General features: G+C 43.6%; 1 protein-coding gene across 1 annotated transcript; it reads right to left on the bottom strand.

Annotated features, from left to right (window-relative positions):
• Nucleotides 1-935: 935 nt before the first annotated feature.
• hyal6 (hyaluronoglucosaminidase 6) lies at nucleotides 936-13,402 on the bottom strand. The gene is made up of 4 exons (XM_033635016.2): nucleotides 13,257-13,402; nucleotides 2,777-3,745; nucleotides 2,215-2,304; nucleotides 936-1,499 (listed from the first exon to the last, which is right to left on the bottom strand). Exons 2-4 carry the CDS (start codon nucleotides 3,710-3,712, stop codon nucleotides 1,017-1,019), a joined length of 1,509 nt encoding a protein of 502 aa, XP_033490907.1. The 5' UTR covers nucleotides 3,713-3,745; nucleotides 13,257-13,402; the 3' UTR covers nucleotides 936-1,016.
• Nucleotides 13,403-13,768: the final 366 nt, after the last annotated feature.

Below are 13,768 nucleotides of genomic sequence, written 5' to 3'. Positions count from 1 at the left end.
GCCCGTTGGCTTTTTAACCACTAATTTGGCATGTTGAATTGGCGTCGCCAATAGCAAAGTCCATCAGTGAACAAAATCACTCTGATCGACAGTTCAGCTCAGCACATGAGAAGAGAAACAGAAGTGAGGAAAGTAAACAAAAAGCTAAAGTCAAGAGTGAGTGAGACCAAAACAAACTTGCTACATAATGTAAGGTTTTAAAGATTTATGTTGTTGTTCACTGGCACATGGTAAATATGCTCTGTTCAACATTAGATCATGTTGTTAATGTGCTAACTGGCTAACTAGCTTCAAGATGGTCTTCCAGTTTAACATTTTGAATGATGATTACAGACTACAGCCATCTGCTTAGTTATACAAGTTATTTCCTCTCACGCCAGTGCAGAACTTACGTGCTGATTGGTGGTCGGCTTTAGTCTTAGCACTGTGTTTACGTGCAACTTTTTGGCTGAGGTCAGGCGATGTGAGGCAACACAGCTGGGGGCTTTTGTTGCCACTAGATCTCTGAAGTCGGTTTAGTGTTTCTGGGCCTTTTGCGTCTTTTCATACAACAAGGCTACACCTACACTCTCTGAATATGGATTTACCCCATAGTTACGTTATCTATGTTGTCACTGTCCTATTAAGAACACAGAATTGCAACAAAATAAGTGGTATAGTTTTCCAGTTTGTAACCTGTCACAGGCTGTTGTTATTGGTATTAGTATGGGTAGAGTTATTTCCTCTCATGCTGGCGCAGAACGTACGTATAGAAAGGCTGTGTGTTCATGTGCAACTTTTTGGGCGAGACACGGCAACATCAGGTGACACAAGAGGGGGGCTTTCGTTGCCACTAGTTCCCTGATGTCAGTTTGGTGTGTCTGGGCCTTTAGAAAACAAAAATCCAGCAACTGAGAACTGACTGTATCTGCTGAGGTTTTTCGAGAGAAGTTGGTTTTCTCATTTATTCAATACATTTTTCTTGTTGAACTTAGAGGAAATGCAGCTGATCACGCTGCTGATCTGGCTAACAGCGTCTACAGTATAAGACACTTGATAATCAGACAGAGTCCCAGGAACATGATGACACACAGACAGGAGAAATGGAGGGACAGGAGGAGCAGGATATCTCCCAGCAGGCTGTTCTCTCTGGGGTGAGGCAGAGGGACAGCGGGCTGAGGTGGGGGAGGAGGGGGGGGTGGAGCCTGGGGCATCTCGCAGTAAACACCTGTCCAGCCTTGGTAGCACTGGCAGGTGAACTTGTGCTTCATGTCCAGGATGTCGTGGTTGTTGAGGTGGCCGCTGACGTGGAAGCGGGGGCCCCTGGGCGCCGGGTTGCGGTGGATGTGGAAGAAGCGTGGGTTCAGGTGCAGGTAGGCGCCCGAGTCCAGGCTCTTGCGGACGCACCTGCCGTTCTTCTTGCAAAGCGCTTTGCTGCACAGCTTTGCAGCGGAGGTGACGTTGATGACGTAATGTCCAAGCGGACCGTCGATGTACTTCTTCACTGTCAGGCAGTTCCTCTGGTGGAGACGGACACAAAAGTCTATGAAATGAAAAACTTCAGAAACAGGAAAAACTAATTCTCTTCAAATACAGGAGAAGGTTCAGATTTCTGACCCTTTCCAGGATAAGTAAAAGGCTTTCACTGTCTGATGATTGACCGTGGAAATGTTATACTCGAGTGAGAACATCATAATTATCACCTTTTCAGTCTGTTTAAAATTTTCTCCTCAGTTATGATTATATGACAGGTTTTTTTGGGCCAAGTCTGTTGTAAACAGGATGTAAAACAATCCACAGTGACCACTTTCACACACAAATCAGATGCTTTGTCTCCTGGTTTTTGGCTGTCAGAGTTTGGTCAGAAAATGAAATCCCTATTTTTGGAAACATTTGGTTCTGGAGCAGACAATAAAGACGTCTGTTCAAATTTTTCACAGTTAGAAATCATGAGGCCTGGTTTTATGCACAGTGACTGCATGCAATTTATATCATTGACGTTTATTCTTCCCAAATGCTTTGTGGCTTGTTTAATGTATGTATGGGTAATACTGTAACATAAAATGCATTCAGTTTAAGGCTTTGATCTGGTTTTAAGATCATTTAAAGCCTTTGGTACTGAATTTAATGAAACAACTTATTTTGTTGGCAAAAAATCCCCAAGTTTGCGGCACATGAATCGGATCCAACTCACCAGTTCATACAATACATTTTGGGTGTACTTTTTATCGTTACCTGTGATCGAGCGTACTCTGATGATCCCCAGAGGACAACGCCTGAAGCTCCCAAAGCAGCGCTCTCCCCAATAGTGTGAACCAGATCGCTCTGAAACAGAATGACAGGAGCATTTTTTGCCTCATCAACACCTGAATTCAACTATAGCTGTAGATTTTAGTGCCGTTTATGACACATGTAGCAGTCCAAATGCTTCACTTTGGAGAGGGAAGGACCTGCCTGTAAACAAATGCAAGTTTAGTCTAGCTCCCCTGTTACTTTCATTTGTTTACAGGCAAGTCTTGCCTTCTCCAATATGGCAGCAACACTGACGTCTCGCTGCAATGGACTGACACAGTGGGCATCTACATATGTCTGTGGCTACATACATACTGAGAAGTGTCTGGGAAAGCATCTGTATGTACAAAGAGAAATGCTCAAAAATGTTTGATTACAATATTTACACAGGCACCAGGGCCAACTAAGCAACCATCTTGACCAAAAGCTGGTGGATCATAAAGGTTTGTGAGCATTTTGTTTTTGTTGACTCAGCAAATTGATCCATCAGAAGCTGGGAACTTACCTCTGAAAGAACGACAAAGGTGTAGGCGTAGAAAGGTCTGGAGTAGACAAACACAGGCAATGTGAAATCTGTACGGGCGATGGACGCGATTCTCATGGCTTCCTTGACTCGATAGTGGACAAACTTGACAGTGTTGGAGGAGGACTTGAGCTCGTAATCCAGGTAGATGGACGGGTAGAGGGCCGTGCTCTCCTTCCAAAGCCACATCAGATGGTCATTGCGGACATGCTCAACGTTGGGGCATTCGCCGGTGTACCGTTGAGGGTGCTGCTTATACCCATAGTTGTAGCAGTCTGGGAACAAGTAAAACCCCCACAGCCCATCCGGCCTGCGGCCTTCAGCCAGGGCCAAGGTCAGGTTCATGAAGGCCTGCCCAGCCCTCTCGAAACCTTCCTTTGCTTCTTTCTCCACTTTGCTCTCCGGCCAGTTCGGGTGAAGTTTTCGGATCTGCTCCTTGGACTTGTTGCGGTAGATGTCCTTGGTGCCCCAGTTTCTGACCCACTGAGGCCTCCAGTTCTCCCAGTCTATGACACCCAGGCCTCGGAAATCCTTGTGGGGGATTAGCTTGTCGATATCTGCTCTGGCCTTGCTCAGGTGTTTGGAGATGCTCTGGTTCTGTGGCAGTCCACCATTGATAGGGACCCCGGAGTTGGAGTAGTATGGGTAGTATCCCAAGTGGCTGTGGTAGAATATGGTGACGTTTGGTCCGCTTAGAGTTTCATTGAGGTTTGCCACGATGTCAAAAACGCTAAGGTCCAGGTCTACCTTGAATCGAAGGCGGCAGGACTCAGTAGGAGCGTTCCACACGACAACGAAAGGCCGATGAGGGATCAGAGGTGCCCGGGCCGGCTTCAACTGGTCGCCCTTAACTTGGAGCTTTACTCCAACACCAACCCACAGGGCCAGTACCAGGAGACGGAGCCCCATCAGCACCATGGCCCCCAGTTCCTCATGGAGCAATTAGTGGTCCTACACAGGCAGAGGAGAGAATCGACATGTTTGGAGAGAAAATAAACACATTATGAGCTTCAGTGAGCAGAGATAATCAGCGAGGCCTGTGAGAGGACACATGAGTGATGATCACTGAAGTGAATGCTCCAAATTCCACAACACAACAAAACACAACGCTCCACTGTTCTCACAGGGAGGAGGACTGTGATGAGGAGGATGCAGGTTCAAATCCCAAAGCAGCAGAGACGGAGTGGACAGGGAGAGCAATTACGATCATTTCTCCCCTCTCCCCCATTTTAATTCCAACCGCCAACTCAGAGATGCTTTTTCCTTAGTCAGATGGTCCTACTGTGAGCTCTACTGCAGGACTGAGTTCATAGATTCTTACTGATATAATTAATTTAGAAATAAAAGAGATAAAATGCTGGATTGTTGGAGAACTCCTCTACTGGAGGTATTAAGGTTTTATGGGAGAAATGTACACTTCTCAGCTTCTCTGGTGGCAGGGAAGAAATTCAAAATGTGGAGGTCATTCTCCAACACAAAAACAGACAGAAATACAGTCATGAAAATACTGACAAACATGGATGAAGTGTTGGCTGCTGCTAATTGCTGAAAAATGTCTGAACAATAAAGCCAATGCGAAAGTGCTTACTGCAGTTCCTTGAATGGCCCCCACAGCAAGGTTGTTAAGCTGCGTTTGGCGTGACCACGTTCTGTAGTCTGATTAAGCCAGTTGTTAGCAACTGTCTTCAGAATTTACAAGTTGGCTTTTTACTGATATATTTTATGTCATAGAACAAAACGTGAAAGTCTCTAAAGCTTGTTTTGTTGCCTCACATCGCCCAACCTGGACTAGAAAGTTGCATATAAACACACTGCAAAGACTAAAGCCAACAGCCAACTAGCATGTACATTCTGGGCCTGCGTGAAAGGAAATAACTCTACCAGCAGACAGCGGTAGTCTGTGTTCATCATTCAAAAAGAGAAACCTGAAAACCATCCCAACGCTAGTTAGCCAGTTAGCACATTAACAACACAATCCAACGATGAAAGAACAGAGCATATTTACAGTGCGCCAGTGAACAATAACACAAACCATCAGAAAAATGTCTGCTAAAGAGCTCAATGCATAAAGAAAAACAATCTTACATTCGTTACAAGTTTGTTTTAGTCTCGCTCCCCCTTGACTTTAGCTGTTTGTTTGTTTACTTTCCTCACTTCCGTTTTTCTTCTCATGCACTGAGCTGAACCAATTGGAGTGATTTCATTTAGTGGGCTCCACCACCGCTGATGCCGATTCAACATGCTGAATCAGCCATAAAAAAGCAGACAGGGGCCCACGAGGGGCAACAGTTCAAGACACACTGCAACGACTAGGGTGACAGATGCTCACTAAGGGCTCAACGCTGACTGACAGCCAATCATCAGCTTTGTTTTAAGATAAGTTAACATAAGATACGATAGTACTTTATTGATCCCAAACTGGGAAATTCCTATTCTTCTTTTAGTTCTTTTTGCTAACAAAAACTAGCCTTTGCATTATTACAGTTAACCATAGTTGTACATGAACTGTCCTAACCAAGTTAGCCACTAGCATTAGGGTTACCTACACCCTCTTGTCCAAATATGGTCATTTCTGGCTCCAAAAATCCAAGATGGCAATGGTCCAAAATTCCAAACTCGAGGGTTCAAAACAGGAGTCCACGGACCAATGGATGACATCAAGGTAGCTACATCCATTACTTCTGCAATCTCTTGCTGCTGCACAGGTTTTTGCAAGTGAATTCACTGAAAAAGCTCTGCAAAGTAAACTCTACACATTTCTCAGACCAATAATTACAATTATCAACTGCTCCTAACGACTGTAATCAGGCAGCAATTACCCCAAAGTCTGTCTGACTGTTGGGTGTTAGCAGTTCTTTGTGAAGAATGAACTGCTGTTCTTGGGGCCGATAAAGTTAAAATGTCAAGATAAGGTTTGTGGGAAGAATGTATACATCTATGTTCTTCATTGAAAGAGTAACATCTGATAACAGGATCTTTGAATAGTTTACGAATTAAGCAGCTATTTCTCAGTTAATTGTATTTTAATTTAAGAACCACAACTACAAAGCTTAAAAGCCCATTTTATACTCAGTTACATATTCAGTACATACTCAGATACATGGTTAATGTCTTTGTGGCTCTGCCTTTTATTTCCCACTCTGTCATTCCTCTGAGACTGTTCCCTCCAGCTCTTTATGTAAGAGCTCCATCTAATTGCTCTTGGCGCCCGCTCATATGCAAGTAATTCATATTTCAGTTTTTCCAGAGTCTGGGGAAAGACATCGTGACCCCTCTCTTGGGAAACATGGCCACTGAGGTTGCCTCCAAGGACGCCATGGAAAATCTCCCATCATTCTCTTTGGGGGACTGTAACCAGAGCAGCGTAGAGGGAAACCGCGGGTGGGCTGAGGCTTCTCCAACCATTTCAACTTCTCATTCATGTGAGGAGGCACTGGGCCGGAGCTGATGTTGTCTGCTGAATTTAATGGCACGAGAACTTTATGATGGCAGTAATCTTGGTTATGGATCAGTGGGTGGAGAGCTGGAGGATAAGACGATGGAAGAAGGAGCGTTATGGTCACAAATTGTCAAAATGTTTCCTTCAAAACATTTTAAGAAGGCTGTAATTTATCAGAAAGTTTCCTCATGTCCGGCTCAGCTTGCAAAAGCATTTCCTCAGGCTTGCACCAGTTTCATAGTCCTCCCAGCTGGATGGTTATTCTGGTGATTCTGATCCAAGACAAACAGAGTGCGGTGAAGCCACTCAGGCTGTCCTCCAAACCACCAAAAGGCCTGGAAACACGGCAACTCCAGACCACAAAAGAAGACCCCCCAAACACAGAGTCTGAATCCAAACTGACACAGGAGACTCAGTTTGATGTTTTGTCTCAGACAGACACGACAAAACGGCAGCTGAACTCAACTAATTGGATCCAGATGAGAATGGGGGTAAACTGTCAGTGAGAGCCAACCCTCGTGATTTTTAACCACGCTGGTATTGCTCTGGAGATGGCAGTATCAGTCTGTCGGTCCACCACTTTGGTCCAGACTGAAACTATAACTACTGGATGGATTGCCATGAGATTTAGCTCAGACAGTCAAGGTCTTTAGAGGATTAATTGTAATCACTTTGGCGATCACTTAACTTTTCGATCCAGCACCATCATCTGGTAAAAATCTTCATTCAGTTCATTTCAGTTTACTTTGGTTTATGACCAAATACCTGCATTCTGAAAGGTTTTACGTATTGAATTTCAATGTTTTTGCATTCCAAATAGCAAAAATGACATGTGAAACAAGTCTCTTTCATACATTAAGATGACAGACACTCCAAAGTTATGCGAAATGTACAATATCAAAATCCTGTCAAGTTTGTCAATGGGATTTAGGGACAGGTCAAATGTGGATAGAGCCTTTGGATCCCAGCTCAGACCAAAGACTCGCAACGAGACAACTTGAAACAGGCAACTTATTGGTTCACACCAAGTCACCTCGATGAGACGGTGTATCATCTCTAGTCAACAACTCTCTGTGCTTCTGATCTGTAACGTTGACAGGAAGTGACCACCATGAGACGGTGTATCATCTCTAGTCAACAACTCTCTGTACTTCCGTTCTGATTTGCAGCTTTTCAGACTTATTTTGTGGCTGAATATAATTTGTAGCTTCTTAAAATCTGAATGAGGATAGTGATAGTGAGATACTGGCTACAGTGATGAAACAAAACCAGCATCAGATAGACTGTATTCATAATCAATACGCCACAATAATATAAATAACCAGCGCCAAATAATCAATCAGTGAGAATGTGTGTGTGGGCGGGGCTGGAATAGCAGGTGACATCATCAGCCGGTCTGAGTCGATCTCTATCAAGATCTTGTTTAGCTCATCATCATTTTGTTTTCATCATGGAGAAAAGATCGTTGTTTGAAAGATTTTTGTCATGTTTTCATTAACGAAATTAATACTGGATAGAACCTTATAATTCAGAGGTGATGACAGTCAATCCCCACAGACCTCCATTTTAAAATGCTCAACTTTACAGCAGAAATAAACATGTTTACAGTCTGGTACAAAAACAGTTTTGGCCTCTATAATTAATTTCAACATTCATGACAACTATACGGGGGATGTAATCTTATATAAATCACCCAGTTACATTTTATTAAGGTTGAAAGTGAAACTTACTCAAGGGCATGGCCGCCTAAGTGACAGGCTGTCTGCAAGGCGTTGCTACAGTCTATGACTCAGAACCACCCATCGCTCCTCCACAGCGCCAGCCTCTGCCCCAGATGTGTTCACTTCTGGGTCCAAAAATGGCCGAAGTGCTGTACTCTTGGCTTGAAAACGGGAGTCCAGTGGTTGATGTCATGGTAGCTACGTCCATTACTTTGTACAGTCTATGATTCAGTCGTAGGGGCAAAGTAAATCTGTCCACATCAAGTTTAACCTTGGTGAACTTTGACATGTGAATCAACGCTGTTGACCCACCTATCAGTCAAAAAGCCATTGGAAAATACCAGAGGTGGGTAGTAACTAGTTACATTTACTCAGTTACATTTACTTGAGTAACTTTTTGGATAAATTGTACTTTTCAGAGTAGTTTTAATGCAAAATACTTTTTACTTTTACTTGAGTTATATTGTTTTAAAGCAACAATACTCTTACTTGAGTACAATATTTGGCTACTCTACCCACCTCTGGAAAATACAGGAAGGTATTCCAACTTGCCCCTCAGTAATCCACTCATCTACCTAGTAGTACAACCACCACATCAACTACCACTTCAAAACTATGTAGCACTGAGCAACCAGTAACCAGGTCTGCCTGGTGAAGACCGCCAATAGCAGCACAACAGTACCGCCAACCAAGGGCAGGACTTGGGGAAAAATAGCGCCTGAGTGACAGAAAAATGTAAACAGGCCTCAGCGTGCAGAGATGAGCTGGTACATTTAACTTGTTAAATCCTGTCAGAAGCATGGCAAACACATCTCCTCAAGAAAACTGCAATTGATTCTTTTTCTTCTAGAGAAAATAAACCTTCCCGTTAATTTAATGCTGACACTCTATTGGCTTCAACAGAAAGTTCCACATTAGCTGCAGCCATCTTGCTTGTTTTGCCTCAATCGCGCTCCTCCTTAGGTCTTCGTCTCAAACATGCCCCATATTGGATAAAAGGTTGTGATTGGCCCCGGCATGTCTCAGGCTGCTGCAAGTCTGTCCAAAGAGCAGAGGATGACCAAACGCATCTACCAGAGCAAATAAAACATGAGCTTGCAGATTTGTTTCCAGGCAACTTTACTCTGCCTCGGCATTTTGCTCTTCCTGTTTATCATTTTTATTCAATGGAGAGTTACTGAAGAGGGAAAAAAGCTTTGTGAGCTAATGTGCTTGTGTTAGCTGGATTTTATCTGTGTGTATTCGGGGGTCTCACGCTCGTCTAGATGAGTTTGTGTGTTTGATTCAGGACCAGCTTGTACAGTGTAATCTGGAAAAAATGAAACCAGCCTTGAATTAGCATTTAATGATCCGGCGTTAATGTCTAACAACCAGAGACAGAGTGACTGTCAGCAACACCACACATCAGGGTGTGTGTGTGTGTGTGTGTGTGTGTGTGCGTGTGTGTGTTGGGGGGCTTTAAAAAAACCACAGAAAGTCTGAGTCAGACTGCTGATTCGACTCCCAACATGTACATACAGTAGATTATGAGTGTGGGGAGTAACAAATGTGTCTACAAGACAAGGCCAGATTTCACATATTATTCTCCAGACTACCAGTCTTCATTGACCCGATCCATAACGGTCCCTTAACAGATAATCAGACCTGATCCAAACTGCAGTGGAGCTGAACTGACCCAAACAGAGAGAACAGCAACACTGGCATGATGAGTCACCAATTAACGAGCAGCTGTGGTGGAAAACAGCAGAAATACGTCTTTTTTTCTGCACTTCATAGTTTCAAATATAAACACTAGCTGAGAACTCGAGGATCGCCTGGGTCTTGAGTTATTAATGAGTGTGCGATGGGACATCTTGTACCATACTATTAGTTCGTCCCACCTCCCAAGTGACCGTCAGAGGTTGTCTTAAATGAGGTTCATTGCGCACTCATGGGGAAGATAGCAAGCACACAAAAAAAATAAAAAAACTGATTTTTGTGTGCCCAAGATATACATGACAAAATCTAACATATGTACATGCAAAACATTCAAAATATATATATATATATATATGTTCAAAGCAAAAAAGACCCCGGTTCACTGAAAACAACTGGTTCTGTTGTTTGTTGGTCTGTAACAGTGGTCTGCAGCTTGGCAGGCGTCTCGCCCAAATGTCATGTCATCCACCATCCCCTCCACCCCCCAATGACAAAGGCAGCTCACATATTACTTCACGTTAGAAGAGTTGATATGATAGGTATAAACTGTACAGTTGTAATATCTGGTTTGCAGAAGTGTACAACGCCAACATTTTCTTCTAGCGACTTGGCTGATACATCTATAGGTCAGATATCTAGGAAACTTTGTTTGGGTTTAATGACCCCATGACCTTTCTGCTAGTGCTAAACTATTGTAACTATTGTGTTCACACCATGAGCGACATCGTAACAGCGTGACTAGCTGCATTATCAACACATTCTCACTGTGACCTCGTCACATGTCCACGTTTGGTCATGGACTTTCCACATCCACATATGACGTCCAAGGTACCCTGGGTGTGTTGGTTGTTGATGTTCTGGGACGCCGTGTCAACTTCAGCCTGTTACATGCATTGTCTGTTTTGAAAATACACTTCTGTTTTCACAGGAAATGTACAGTTTGCATACAGTCTCTTTCAAAATAAAAGCACTACATTAGTACGGGACACAAAAATTGCTCTGTTGGGTAAAGGTTGGTGTTTGTTGGACCCGCCCACCCCAGTTGGACTTTCACTGCCTTAACTTTCTTCCTTGCCCACCGCTTTTCTCTTCCGATGCTGCCAGGCGCCGTTAGGCCTCATTTACACCGCAAGCGATGCGTTCGTGTAGCGCCCGCGAATGGTCGCTGTTTACTCTCGTTTTCATTTTGGTGAGCATGTTAACAGGTTAGAGCATTTACACCGCAGCTGTTCTACACGCTGCTTGAATCGCACTGCTTTCAGGAGCAAGCTTTAAAATTGAAGAGACGCCGCGAGCGAATGGTAGCTGTATTTAACAAAAGATCGATATCTACGGTGGCCGAGAGAGGTCACAACACATGCAAACTCATGTTTGGTAGTAATACAAAGCAGACAAAGACTACTTACCCATTTGTCGTGCTAAATATTAATTCTCCAAGCCTTGAAATAATAACTGGCACACAAACCTGTCCACCCTGGGCTTTGGGTCCAAACTCACTTCTTCTTCTTTGGGGTTTATTGGAGAGTTGCAAACATGGTGCACTACCGCCACCAACTATTCAGGTTTGGTTTGTATTTTGACGGGACCGCAGCAGCTGCTGCACGACGCGTCTGTTTGGTTTTGGTGTGAATACACGTGTGCTGCCGCTACGCTTGTGGACCGCTTCACGAACACATCGCTTGCGGTGTAAATGAGGCCTTGAGCCGTAACTTTTTTCGTTGGTTTCTGATGCCGCCAGTCACTGCCTAAGCGCTGGATTTGGACGACTTCGGAATGAGACCGGGCTCGCATTATCACAAAGTCACATGCTCATTATTGCAGTAACATCATCACAGGCTTGTGTGTGTCTGCCACATGCAAATATGCACCTTAACTAAATGTCATCTGAAGTTTGTATTCGGTCAAAAATATATCTGTGCTTTTGATCAATGTCCGAGCCCAATTGTAACGCTGCCCCATTGGCACCACAATGCTAAGAAAGCTAGCATAGCATCAGCTAACGAAGCTAAATAACACAGTACCACGGATAGAAACAAAAACATATGATTGATTGGTGCTTTACTGCATCATCGGAGGACTTAGAAATGTTGAGGCCAGCTTAACTTTAGTTTGTAGTGAGTTATGCTCATCTACAGCGACAAGTGTGGGCCGTCAGTTTGTAGCTTCATGTCGCCAGCTTCCATCGAAAATGACATGTAGCCTGTTGCTGTGTCGCTCGTAGTGTGAACACAGTTCTAAGACAAACTTTAAATGTTTACCTCCATCACTGGTAAGGCTCTAAGAAAAGCTTAATCATCAGGATGTTTGTTCTTCTCAACACTTTCATTTTACAGCTATAATTTAATACAAAGTATAAAAGTCTGTCACACCTAAACATGACCACATATAATTGAAGCTCATCTTCAGGCCTCAGTCTGCTCCAAATGAAGTGCTTGTTGTTGGATCATCAACACGTCAAACAAACTAGTTCATTTGAAGCCTGCTGAGGCCGTCATCCTCCATCACTCATACACACTGATTATCTGGTTCATTTCCAGGTTTCTGTGGAGTCTCGATTATGTTCACGTGTGGTTTTCAGACTGCGGTCTCTCTGCTGCACTTTCCAGATGTGAGTTTATGGTTTTATTAACACCAGCGCTGAGACACTTAGCTGCTGCAATAACGACAAGCTGCGTTTTACATTTTACTTTCCCGTCTGTCCACCCATCTGTCTGTTTTTTGTCCCTGTGGATCAAGCAGTATCTTTAAGGTTACTGCTCAGTTATTTAACAAGAACTGTATTTAAGTAAATAAGAAAACACCAAACTGTACTGACTCATCACGTCTATAAAGTTTTCACACAAGATATTAAGTAAAAGTAGATAATTTCACCTGTTCTCGTGAGCGTTTGAGTGCAGATTTTCAAATCGCTGTTTGGTTCTCAGCAGTTAATTTAACCTTTGTGGTGTTCATTTTAGAAATTAATAACTACTAACTAACCATTCGCCTAACTCCTGACAGACAGCAACTGTCCAAATAGCTTGGCAACTGTGACTGAGCACAGCAAGTCTGCCAAGTTTGGGATTTCTCTGCATGCAGAAACAGCGCACACTGGGCTCTAATAAGAACGATATGTGTAAAAATTGGTTAAACTGCGTGTTCGTCTGCTCTGATGTTGGCTGCAAATGTGAGCCTGCCTGGCTAAAGACGAGCATCCACCCTGTGAGAACCAAGGTGCCAGTGTATCAGAGTTTGGACTAACATCAACTCTTTAAGTTACATTTTATCCATAACATTTTACTATGATATGCAAGATAACATGAACAATGCTGCTCCTGTTTTTCCATTTCATCCCAAAATATCATTAACTGGAGAGGATGCAGACTTTTGGCCTGGTGTAAAAGCCTTTGCCTTTAAGCATTATATCATATAGGCTATTGAGCGCTCATATTCAGCTCAGCTGCAAACATGGAAAACACAGCTGAAAGCAGTTTTACTGTTAGCATTAGCTCACTGTAGAGACTCTGTGACAGTAACTGGGATTAAATCTGCCACCTGTGACTTGATGAGAAGAAAACCTTTACATCAGTAGAATAACAACAGTTTTATGATAAAGATAACGTACCTGCCCGTCCCTGCTGACTGTGCTGTGGATCGAGGCCTCCTGTTGGATGATTTCCTTGTTTCTTGTGTTTTCAGATCCAGAAGTTGTCCATCTGATGAGCTGTTGAATTGTCTCTGTGTCTCTGTCCCTTCTCTCTCAGGTCCCTGGCTGCTCTCGGGGGCAGAGATGCCTCTCTATTGTTGGTCTGGCCCCTCCTCATCTGCGCCCAACAGGACTCTGGTTTACTGGACCAAACAGCAGATGAAGGCCTGGACAGTAAACAGACTGGAGCACAGTATAAAGACCTGCTGGGGACCACAGTTACCTGGGGACTGGATGTAATTTAGAAACACATTTAATGGAGGAAAAAGTTTACAAAAAACTCAAATTCCTCTAAAACTAAAAATGCAGCCTCAAATAAATTCTTTTAAATCCGCACGCTATCTCTGGTGGGCCTTCGCAGCAACAGCAATGTGCACCACAGCATAGTCCCGCCTGTCTGCTGTGGACAAACAAGACTGAGGGTGCAGTCA

The sequence above is a fragment of the Epinephelus lanceolatus genome, chromosome 5, assembly GCF_041903045.1.
Source record: "Epinephelus lanceolatus isolate andai-2023 chromosome 5, ASM4190304v1, whole genome shotgun sequence".
In the NCBI taxonomy this organism is placed as follows: Eukaryota; Metazoa; Chordata; class Actinopteri; order Perciformes; family Serranidae; genus Epinephelus; species Epinephelus lanceolatus.
This window is presented reverse-complemented; position numbering and strand designations above follow the sequence as displayed.

What these genes read in the sequence shown, in the direction of transcription:
- hyal6 (XM_033635016.2), bottom strand. Translation starts at nt 3,712, where the DNA reads ATGGTGCTGATGGGGCTCCGTCTCCTGGTACTGGCCCTGTGGGTTGGT. An exon ending in CCTTTGTCGTTCTTTCAGAG is followed by an intron (nt 2,305 to 2,776) that starts GTAAGTTCCCAG and finishes ATTCTGTTTCAG; the next exon opens with AGCGATCTGGTTCACACTAT. An exon ending in CAGAGTACGCTCGATCACAG is followed by an intron (nt 1,500 to 2,214) that starts GTAACGATAAAA and finishes CGTCTCCACCAG; the next exon opens with AGGAACTGCCTGACAGTGAA.